Source organism: Kryptolebias marmoratus, linkage group LG13 (genome assembly GCF_001649575.2).
Source record: "Kryptolebias marmoratus isolate JLee-2015 linkage group LG13, ASM164957v2, whole genome shotgun sequence".
Classification (NCBI taxonomy): Eukaryota; Metazoa; Chordata; class Actinopteri; order Cyprinodontiformes; family Rivulidae; genus Kryptolebias; species Kryptolebias marmoratus.
The window spans coordinates 25598596-25610081 of record NC_051442.1 but is presented as its reverse complement, the minus strand read 5'-3'; the positions used below and the strand labels follow the sequence as shown (position 1 = coordinate 25610081).

Sequence of the window (11486 nt, the reverse complement as noted above, 5' to 3'; positions counted from 1 at the left end):
AGCCAGACTGTGGAAAATCAGGCTATATAAACCATTATATTGGCGACATGCAGCGGTACGGCAACAGGCAGGGGCCAATTGCATGTATCAGCCCAGTTTGTGATGGATTGCGCAATCAGAGGTGAAGCTCGGCTCGCTGCTGCCGCACCTCGCGTTTCACCCTCATATTTGAACAGGAAATATGCAATTTCAGCGTTTTTGACTGTAAAAATGTTTGAAAATTAGTCATACATAAAGATCAGTGGACAAATATTAATATTCATTTTATGTTATAATTTTTTTTTCTGCCTCACCTGCCTCCCCTGACCGCACGTCCCTTGGTGTGAGCAATCAGTGGAAGACCCGTCCTCTGGATGTGGCTCCATGGCTCCCTGTAGTGGAGAAAGAGAGAACCCAAACCCCTGCTCCCTAACAACTACACTCTCTCAATATTTGGATCAATCTGCCCAGTGGGAGGAGCAGACGAGGCAGCATGTTGCTTTCTACTTGAGACAAATGCAGCAGTTCTAAAAAATATGGTGTCCAGCAAGAGACTGCAGTGTGCTTACTTGCTCTCTTTGGTTCTTTGCATTTCTCACTGTAAGCAAACGGTACCAGGGTTCACTCAGGAGCAAATCAAGACCCATGTTTACAGGTGGACTAGAGTTCAAACTATCTGAGGAAACAAACTGAAGACCAAATAGCTCTGGTGTGAAGAAAGAAACAGGAAAGCTCTATATATTATTTTTAAGTTTCCAACTGTTTTAAGTGTTGATAAATATGTTTGTTTAAGTTAAATCATTATTGGCATATTTTGGTAAATGAAAAAAATATATTATGACTAAAACTAATTTTAAAAATTGGTGAATCAGCCTGTGGTGATATCATCTGTCCTGACTTCTCAGCATCTGATTCGTTTATTGGTCAACCTCTATACTCCTTAAAAATTGGTGACATTTCATACAATAAAATCTACAGTTGCTTAATTCTTCCTAAATAGTTAAAATGGTTTGTTATTTTGTCTTTGTTTTTAGTTCTCTGTCCTACCTAAAGCATCACACGGCCTGGGGCGACTGTGTGCCCCATCTGCATGAGCTCCCCTTGTTTATCATCATCAGTCATGGATCCTCACCATCATCGTCGTATTTATCTGCCTCCTGCTGAGCTCACCTCTTCACGTCCAACATGATCAGGTGGGACAGTCAAAGCCCACCTTCACAGGACTTCACTGATGGAGCACACAACCACAGGAAGACAGCGTTGTCTTTATTAATCTTAATCTTAATCTTTCTTGTTTCAACACAAACCCATGTACTAACCTGTTAATAATTCTGATTATTGTTCTTTTCACTGATGCCATCATCCATTTAAAAACCATTCATCTGAATATAAAAGCCATGCACCTTTTCCTGCCAACTCAGTACTGTAGCTCCACAGGACTGAGAAGAAACACAACACGACTACGGGTGCAGTGCATTACAACGCTTCTGTCACAAAATGAACATCCAGTGCTCTTCTGACTTTTTTTAAATTTATTTTTGAATATTTGATATGAATTCAGTAACAGATTTTCTACTTTTATTTACTGTTTCATTCTAGTGAAAGGCTTCTCCTCTCCTCCTGTGCACTCACACGGATGTGTTTCTGACTTTTAGTTTTTGTTTTACATCATCGCCCAATGAAAACAAGCTCATTTTAGAGACGGTGTGCATATCTGCATATTTATAACTTTCTTTGCTTCATGTAGATGAATGCTGCATTGCTTTATTGCCAACTGTAATAAACATCCTATCCTAAATGTGTGCCTCCCCTTTATTTTGTCTCCGTCTGTTTATGACAGTCAAGGTTTTATATTTATTGTTTTTTCCGTCATCAGAAACCAAACAAACATTTTTTTAGAGCAACATAAATATTTACATCTATGCAATGCAGCACAGTTAAATGTTCTTAAAGGTGCAGTTTGGCCCTTTTAAAGATAAGTTCTTCAAATTCTGAACAAATAATATCTTACCTGTTGTCGATGGCTCTTGGAGAAACAGAGTAGAATTCTTCCAGGACTGAAGAGGTAACAGCTGGTCTAAGAGCAGCTAATCCCCCAAAGTTCACATCACTTTATACAGACATTGTTTTATAAACCTTTGGACCATTGTACATTTCCCATAACACAACATTATTTTGTCTATCTGAAGTGCAAATAGCAGTATTATCTAGCAGTAGCACTTCCAGTACAGCTTGGGCCCTTCTTACAAGAAAATCATATTATTTCTGTCGAAATATCCATATAATGTGAAAATACTGACAGCGGAAAGGTTTAAATAATAACTTTTGCATAAAACGGAGTTGTTTGCTCATGGAAAACTGCACTGGGAGCCATTATTGCCTCATCAGTACAATCCAACTGGACCCTTTTTCAGTCAAATGCCAAAGTGGTTTATGCAAACTTTGTTTAAACTTTTACACTGCCATCAATTTCACATTACAGTTTTTATTTTTACATTTTTTTAGCAGAAATATTTTGATATTCCTGCAAACAGAAGTGTTCCAGCTTTCTGCTACAGCTACAGAAAATAATCAGTGGATGGACATCTACATCTGATTACAGTCTGGAGTGAATTTAAATAAAGATGGCTGCCACAGATAGTCAATATTAGAGAGAAAAAAATGGCTATATTTTAAAAAAACTGACCTCATATTAGAATGTGGTAGTAGCTGACAGTCATCTCCAACACATGCACATTGTGCAGCGTCTTTGCTTCAAACTTTAGTGTTTATTTTAGTGTCAATACTGTTTGATCAACGATCTGTCCTGGGGTGTCAGACGCCTCAGCACTGGCTTCACCCAGGATAAAACCTTCACATTCAAAAAAAAAAAATGCACACACGTGTTCATTTGCATTTTAATTGAAAACATGATAGAAGGCATTTTCCATGATGATAAATACGAAGCTGCACAGATCAGGCCGTCGGTATAAATAAGATGTTAGGATCTGTTGTTTCTTATCTTCATAATAGATTTAAGAAACTCTTTGTTTTCTCTGATACACCACAGTAGAAAAATAAAGGCTTGTTTGGAATACTTTATATATTTATATTGTACAATTTTAAACAACCCATTCACACAATAAAACACAAAGGCTGTTTTTCATTTCTTCCAGCTGTTAAATCCATACAGAACCTCCTTCAAGTTTCCTTTAAACGTTTTACACCTTGAAATCTTCACAGTTCAGAAATGTGAAGTTTCATCACTTTTTCTAACGAGCACTCCAGTGGATCTCCAGCTCAGCAGAACAGAAAACAGAACCTATTTTTCTTTTCCTTCTTTAACAATTCAAATATGACGTTTCATGATGCTATTTATAAAACTGAAGAAAACAGGATCATAAAAACAAAACAAAAAAACTGTTTGTTTTAAGCCTAGAAATAATTAATGTAATATTGTTTTATTTTGAAAAAATCTTTACTTTTGAATGCTGTCTATGAACTGATTTTTAAAAATCCCCAAACATTTATTGTGAAGCTGTTTTTGTTTCAGAAACTGAACCGACTCCTTGTTAACATTGTAGTTTCTATCTAATGTCTTTCTCCAGCATGCAGACATAAATCTGTCTTTGGTTTAGTATCCAGAGATGCAGACAGTTTGTCCCAAAATCAAGCACTGCTGTTTGGACCAAATATCATATTTACAGCCTTTTCATGTTATTATAAATTAGGCCCCCTTCGTATCGGATGACAACCCCACCGCCATGTAAAGTCATCAGGCTGAAGGTGAGGGGTTTTTGCAGGGCCTCAGTGAGGACTGCAGGAGCATATTAGGAATACAGTGGGTTTGATACTGTTTATATCAGATGTTTATACCAGATGTTTCATCCTCTGTGTTAAGAGACAGAGAGCGCTCCTCTGATAATAACCATGTTCATGTTCAGGTCTAATAATAATTACTAAAAACTGGTCTAAATTGATTTCTAAAGTGTACTCCAGCAGAATAAATCAGAAGCGTGGTGGCAGTGGCTGAGGCTGAGGCTGAGGCGAGTATGATGAGTGTAGGCAAGCAACAAAATAATGTTTACGGCCGAGAATACTGCCTGGATTTTTAAAAATCAGCCACTTCAAACATGAGCACAGCGCTTGCTTGTCCTGAACACTCAGCAAATGTCCGATAGGCACTGCTCAGTGAAATACTCGTTTTACAGTGTAGCAGCATCATGACTGCCTTCAAACTAACATCCATCCACATCATACACACATCATACTGGCAGAAATCATAGAATCACCACTCTTAGAAGATGTTCTTTAAATTGTTCAATTTCGTATAAAAAATAAATCACAGACATGCCACAAGACTATCATTTTTTAGAATTCAAAGCTTCTGGCATTAACAATTTTTTTAGATCAAGTACAGGTGGTTTTTAAAACAAGTCGACTTCTTAGAGGCATGGACCTCTTCAGAAATCTGTCTCCAGCTCCAGATCACTTGGACCCTTGTCATCGACAATTTCTTCAAATTCCACCAATTTTTCTTGTACAAAAATAAACATCCTCCAAGAGTGCTGATGCCATCATTTCCCCAGAGCTTGTAATAGGTCATGTAGGTCATGGAGAACATAACGGGCTCATCATCCAGCGTGATGAGGGCCTTTATAAAGCCACCCAGAGCAGCTCTGAATGATGTTTTGTTAATCTGTGTCAAAGAATAAAAACATTTTATATTTATAAAGAAAAAACATCTGAAGTAGTCAAACTTTGTCCTTGCTGCAGAAACTGAATCTGAGAAACCTTCATCGCTCTGAAGGCTTTTCAGACGTGGTTCTGGGGCCTTCAGGTAGTTGTTGTACAAAAAATAACATCTGGAAAATGACTTCCATCACTTTCTTCTTCTTCCATCTGTATATTCATTTCAAAAACAAAGAAAAAACTTTTAAAACAGCCAACTCACTGCGAACAACAGGAAGAAGAAGCAATAGCAGTTATTATGTGGAAAAGTTTCATACAAAAACAACTAAAGCATAAAGAACTGTAGAAAAAGGGGTGGTGTAAAAACTGTATGAAAATAATAACTTTCCATAATTGAAACAAAATCTAAAAAGTGAAAAACGAAGAGTTGACCAGCAGGTCAGAGCTTCTCTAAGTGTTTGTGTGTTTCCAGCCCTCTGACACCTCCTGTTAGACCAGAGACCCGGCCTGATTCTGAGCAGGCACCATGATGGGCACCCCTCCCATGCGGCTGATGTTGGAGGCTGTGAAGGTGGATGTGGGCTGCGGTGGAGGGGAGGGGGCGCTGTAGGTCTGAGGCACAGCCTGGGCCTGGGGCAGCTGGCTGTAACGCTCCTGCACTGGAAGGGGGCTCCCCCTGGTGGGCTCAGAGGAGAGAGGCAGAGTGCTGCTGTTGTTGAAGTTGTACTGGGTGGGAGTGGAGGCCCCGTGGTGGCGGGATGGTCGGTACGCGGCGGTGCTGCCCGCAGCTGTGACGATGGAGGCCGAGTCTGAAGGCGGATGCTGGGGGTACTGCTGCAGGTGGTGATGGTGGTTGTTATGGTGGTAGGAGGACTCTTTGTGGTGTGGACTGGAGCCAATGGAGGACAGAGTGCCGTTCTTGGAGATGACATCAGAACCCATGCCACTCTTTGCCCAGGACACTCGCTTAGGGGCCTGAGCGTCCTCCCTGCAGGTGAGAAAGCGTTAGGGTTAGGGTTAGGGTTAGGGTTAGACGGTAAGGAAACACCAACATGGATTCACAGAAGACAGTAACGGCTCGAGACATTCACAGCAGAGTCTCCAAAATGTCTCGAGTCACAGATGCTCTCAGTCCTGCTGCTTGATGTTTAACAACGTTCAAACAATCAGTGCGACATGTTTTCTCTCCAAACGTGTGAGTCAAGCAGCCCACAAAGCTGACTCAGCTCTCACTGTGTGTACACATGTGACTTTTAACAAAGTAATAAACGTTGGCTTTCAGCTCTAACTGTGAGAAAACTGAGTCAGTTTTTATTGTTATAGTTTCTTATCTTTTATTTGCAATCATACTACTTTCCCATACTTGATGCTATTTTAACCATTTAAAGATCAAATGTTCAGCTCATTCCAGAGGTTGTATAATTCTCAAAATATTTGCCTTTGTTTGAAAGAAAATTCCTCTATAAAAAACTTTGTTCTCTTTGAGATTAGCTGCTTTTGTTTTCTTCTGCTTCTTTTAGCTTTTAGCTACAGGTTTGTGAATTTTAACTATTGCTTTGCTGAGTTTACCTTTTGCATCTGTTTTGCTACTTTTAGCTACAATTTTGATGATTTTAGCAAATATTTAGCTAGTGTTTTACTCATTTTAGCATTTAGCTACTGTTTTGCTGAATGTATCTTCTGTTCAGCTTGTTTCAACTTTAACAATTCAATTAAATAATTCATCAACAAATGTTAGCAAAGTTATTCATGCAGAAAATGGAGTCTAGTTGCTTGTGTGTTTTTACTTTTGAACCACTGGACAGATTTTAAGGAAGTAATCATTTGAATGTACATGTTCAAATGATTCACTTGGAGTCAACCCGATTCAAGATGTCTGCCACAAGCTATCAGCCTTAGCAAACACAAAGTGGATAAAATGTTGCCTCAGCCCTAACAGATCATACAACATCTTTGTTTTAAACTTTGACATTAAAGTCGGTGGGTGATATGCTTTCTTTCATGGGATGTTTCAGAGTTTTCTGCTGCAATTTGTGACAATACACTCCTTTTCAACTGAATTTTGGATTTTGTCACATAATTGTTTTGGATTTGTTTCCAACTTTTAACCAAACGATTTCTGACAGTGACACTGACTTGTATTTTACCATAGAAAGTATGAAGCCAAGAAAGTTATTATAAGTTATAATAATAGGTCCCCTTTAATTAATGATGTCACACATTGCAAGCTTTTCTATAATATAAAGTCCTATTCCATATCTTAAATTATAACATAAACTAAAAAGTGTCTTTTAATATGGTGAATTGTAAAAATTTCAATACTTAAATAGGAAAATTTTCTAGATCCACAAATATTAAAAATAAATGAAACAAATGTGTTTCTGTTCAATATAACATTCAGTGCTTTAGTAAAAATCTGACTGTGAGTTTAAAAAAATAAAGTAAAAGTGAATCACATATAAACATAAAATTCATAATTATAATCTAATAATACAGTCTCTACAGACCAGCCTGTAATATGGATTGTTACCAATGTTTCTGATGAACTCACTTAATTTCATTGGCCATGTCATCCTCATTTTCTCGTCGCCTCTTGAAAAAAACCAGGAAAACAATGCAGACAAAGAGGAGGAAGATGAAGCCCAGTACTGATCCAACCGTTGCACCAACGATCATTCCCACTCTATTGGCTGGAATCAGGAAGCATAGAGTGGAAACATGTCAAAGAAGAGGCCTGGGAAAGACACAGGGCGGATCTGTTTGTGGTGTTAGTGCGAGCTGCTTACAGCCGACTATCTCCAGGTTGATGAAGCAGCTCTCTGACCCGGCTGCGTTGCTGGCATTGCACACGTACTTCCCCGACATGTTACTGCTCAGGTTGGTCAGCTTCAAAGTGCCAGTCTTCTCATCTGAAACAACAAGGAGGCTGTCGTCAACATTTTCTGCAGAAACATACCAGCCATGGATAGTTTTGTTAATAAAAAATCTAAGTTGATTTCTCTTCACCCCACATTGTCCCAGTGCCACATTGCTGAAAGGCAAAAGATGAATAATAATGTTTTTGTCTGTCTGTGTGTGGGCATAAAATGATCTTTTTATGTACATTTAAGGACGGTTCCAGTACAAGGTCCAAGTCTGGCCCCTCCATGTTAACAAGTCATTACACAGGATAAAAAACAAAAACATACACTTCTGATGATTTTATCTTCAGGTGTTGACTCTTGTTGAGTCCTGTAGTTCTTACCTTACTGTTGTATGTGCAAATATTTATATTTATATTCTATTCTACAACTACAACCTGATTTAACTGTGTGTGTGTGAGTGTGGGCTTAGCCAAGGTGCATATTCAAAACAATAGTTAAAAAATACAAAAGTAATATCTTTTCTAATAAGAAACCTGAAAATAAAAATAGTTTTTCATTAGATAGTCTAAGAAACCTCTTGGTAGTGTCTTCCTGGAGAAATTCATTTAGTTGAACCATGGAAATATTCAAGAGTAACCTTGTTTTCCCCCAACAATAAGAACACAAATTAGTCATTATTTTTTTAAAAAGTGTGCACATTAGCAGCACGTGAACTCATATTTGTATCAAATCACTTGATGAGTGGTTGTTTCAGTGGGACGTCCACTCACTGAGCATCGGTGAGAAGAAGACCTCGGAGGTGGGGCTGGTTTTCTTCCACTTGTACAGAGGGGTGGGCTTCCCAGTGCTGGACGAGCATGTCAGAGTGACGTTTCCTTTAAGCACTGGCTTCGCTGACAGTGAGCAAGTTGGAACAGAAGGAGGGACTGAAAGAAAAACAGGATGTTTTACAGCATGATGCTTGAACTCAGTGTTTCACAGAGAGCAGTGGCTCTTCTCACCTTTCACATCCAGAGCAAACTCCCTTAGAGCACTGGTTAACCCGACGACCTGACAAAGGTAGCGTCCTGAGTCTGACTCCTTGGTGTTGTTGATGTACAGAGACACGTCCCGTGAAGGCATACTGGCAACAAAACCAGCACGGCCATTAAACTGAGGGGAGTCCATGATTATGACTTCTTTGTGGTAGGTAATGATCTGTACAGTGAGACAGAAAGCCTGAGTCAGAGGGAAATGCAACAAAACCAAATGGATGATTCACTTTGTCTGTTTTCCTGACATCCATGTTAGTGGGATTGTTTGGATCTGAAGATCACTACCATCTCTGGCCCAGGAAAATGAGAAAGTTTAGATTTAGTATGCCTGTGAGAAAAGGCAAACAGCTGTATCACCAGAAGTGCTTTTGACCTCATGCTGCTCCGCCCACTTTGCTTCTACAGTTTCCTCGCCTTCGGAGAAGCATTTCTGGTTCAAGCTCCTGCCATAAACATAGAACCATATAAAACTGTAAAGAAAAATGAACCAAATTTGTTTGGAACATTCTGTCAAAGTGCAACAGTTAGCTGATTAGGATCCTGCATATACCAGCCATCACTTACTCCGGGATTACTGATGAAAATGGACTGAGACAATATATAATATATTTTATAGACATTTGGCAAAAAATATAGAATCACCACTCTTGTTGGTGACATCCACCTCTTTTCTATTTCCTCTTTCAGCTTCTTGTGCTTCTTGTTCCTCATGTTACAGTCACTTGAGATTGCTATTTTTTATCACCACTTTATTCTTCTGTTGCTTGTTGACCACCACAATGTCTGGTTGGTTACTATAACCTGTTTGTTGGTCTGGATCTGGAAGTCCCACAGTATCTTAGTCCTGCCATTCTCCACCACCCTTGGTAGATTCTCCCACTTTGACAGTGGGATCTTCAGTCCATACTTGGTACAGATGTTCTGGTACACTATTCCAGCCACTTGGTTATGGTGTTCCATGTATGCTTTGTCTGCCTGCATTTTACATCTTGCTTTTATGTGTTGGACTGTCTCAGGGGCATCTTTACACAGCCTGCATCTTAGGTCCTGTCTGGTATGCTGCTTTTATGCTGCCATGATTAGTGCCTCTGTGTTTTGATGGCAGTGACTTCTATCACATCCTTTGGCCATGCTATTATACCAGCTTATCCATAGCCACTCTTTGCAATCATCTGGCTGAGGGGGTTCAGGCCCAGGCAAAACAGGAGTTGGAACAGAGCATCACTTTGGTATATGCTGTACTTAATGCTGATTTGTGTAATTGGCTACTAGAGTTGTTTTCCACATTCCCGTTGAGTTTTTGATGAAGGCTCTTAGTGTCCTGTTGATGTTGTACAGTTTCAGTCTGATCTTACAGTCTGCCATCACGGGACTTTTGATGTGCTGAAAACACCACCATCTTAAGGAAGTAATTAATTTCAACCTCTTCACTCAGCAGTACTCTAATTCCTTCACATTGTGTGGAATTTTCTTGCACAAATCGTCGTGGAAAATGTCTGGACAGCACAATATTTCATCGGCAAGTGTTTTTTTTTTAAATATAATAACAAGGTAATGTTTAACAAGGAGGAGAATTGAAGGATTCAAAGCTGGAGTCACTTGCAGGTAGGTCATTAAATGGAACATCTTGATGGTATTACATGAAAACTAAGAGGTATATGTTACTGCCGGTGTGATGGCAGCCTCACTTCTGTCAGCCCGCCCCAGGGCAGCTGTGGCTACAGTGTAGCTTACTGCCATCAATGTGTGAATGTGAGGATGAATGGGTGAATGATTGTAGTGTGAAGCGCTTTGGGGTCCTTGGACTAGATAAAGCGCTATATAAGTGCAAGCCATTTACCATTTACCATTGTATAATATATTACATATCTACTCAGTATACAAACATTAATTAATGTGATTCCTTATGTTGCACAAAACACATTCAAGTGACCCTGTAGCCGATGTTACTCAACTCTCTTTATATTATAAACTGTTGAAAACTAAATAATTTCTTCTCTTTTTATTATTGTATTTTAAGCTTTGTATGAGTCCCTTTTTAAATATGCAAATGATAGAACTTAAAAGGTATCAGAAAATCAACTCTGACTACTGATCTTTACGCAGCAAATTAGATTTAATAAAGGAAAAATGGTTGGTTTTGTGGAACCAGCAATCTGTGACTCAGCGAAAGAAGCTCTTTTTAAATGTTAAAAACATGCTTTAAACTTACTGCTGTTTAGAATACTATGAATGAGAAAACTAATTATACTATAAATATGGTACTTGATTCCTAATTAACTAGTTTAGTTTTATAAGGTATTCAGAGGTTGGATCATGTGTTGCAGCAGGTTTTTAATGATTTTATAAATTTATTTCTGTATTTATTAACCTTGTGATGCCAGCAGTGTAACTCCTCTGTCCAAGGCTAATTTCTCCCAAGGGAGACAAATAAAGAGATTTTGACTTTAACTTTTTTGAAATCCTCTAACTCCTAGTTAACAGTTCCTACAGCATCAGACAGAAACATGCTACCAGATTACACTCCTCATCTTAAAAAGAGTCTGACCCAAGGTTTTACTCTTCAAAGGTCAGGAACGTCTGAAAATGGAAAAAGATCAGCTCAATAATTTTCTGTCTTTAAAAAGAAGTCATGTGTTCACTTGATCTCTGTACTTGTTTTACTTCTAAAAAGCTTCTCACTGTTCTTATTGTTCACAGTCCTTTTAAAATCTTTTTTTTTTTCTTTTTCATTCATCTGTCTGAAAAATGCTGATTTTGTAGCTTCTGCTTTTATCATTACTGTTTGGAACCTCAGATTCAGGAAGAGCAGTGTGGTTTTCGTCCTGGTCGTGGAACACTGGACCAGCTCTATACCTTCAGCAGGGTCCTTGAGGGTGCATGGGAGTTCGCCCAACCAGTCTACATGTGTTTTGTGGACTTGGAGAAGGCGTTCGAC

General features: G+C 38.9%; 2 protein-coding genes across 2 annotated transcripts in view; one reads left to right on the top strand and one right to left on the bottom strand.

Moving 5' to 3' along the window:
• Nucleotides 1-1777, top strand: part of fez1 (fasciculation and elongation protein zeta 1 (zygin I)) — a 56340-nt gene extending 54563 nt beyond the window's left edge. The window contains exon 9 of the mRNA XM_017433217.3: nucleotides 1014-1777. Within this exon, the coding sequence (XP_017288706.1) occupies nucleotides 1014-1030 (17 nt within the window). The 3' untranslated portion in view covers nucleotides 1031-1777. The remainder of the gene's footprint in view (nucleotides 1-1013) is intronic.
• A 1085-nt stretch (nucleotides 1778-2862) lies between these two features.
• esama (endothelial cell adhesion molecule a) overlaps nucleotides 2863-11486 on the bottom strand; it is an 85411-nt gene continuing 76787 nt past the window's right edge. Inside the window, exons 3-7 of the mRNA XM_017433212.3 lie at nucleotides 8516-8711; nucleotides 8285-8440; nucleotides 7437-7559; nucleotides 7202-7340; nucleotides 2863-5638 (exon numbers count right to left, since the gene is read on the bottom strand). Coding sequence (XP_017288701.1) covers nucleotides 5140-5638; nucleotides 7202-7340; nucleotides 7437-7559; nucleotides 8285-8440; nucleotides 8516-8711 — 1113 coding nt within the window. The 3' untranslated portion in view covers nucleotides 2863-5139. The remainder of the gene's footprint in view (nucleotides 5639-7201; nucleotides 7341-7436; nucleotides 7560-8284; nucleotides 8441-8515; nucleotides 8712-11486) is intronic.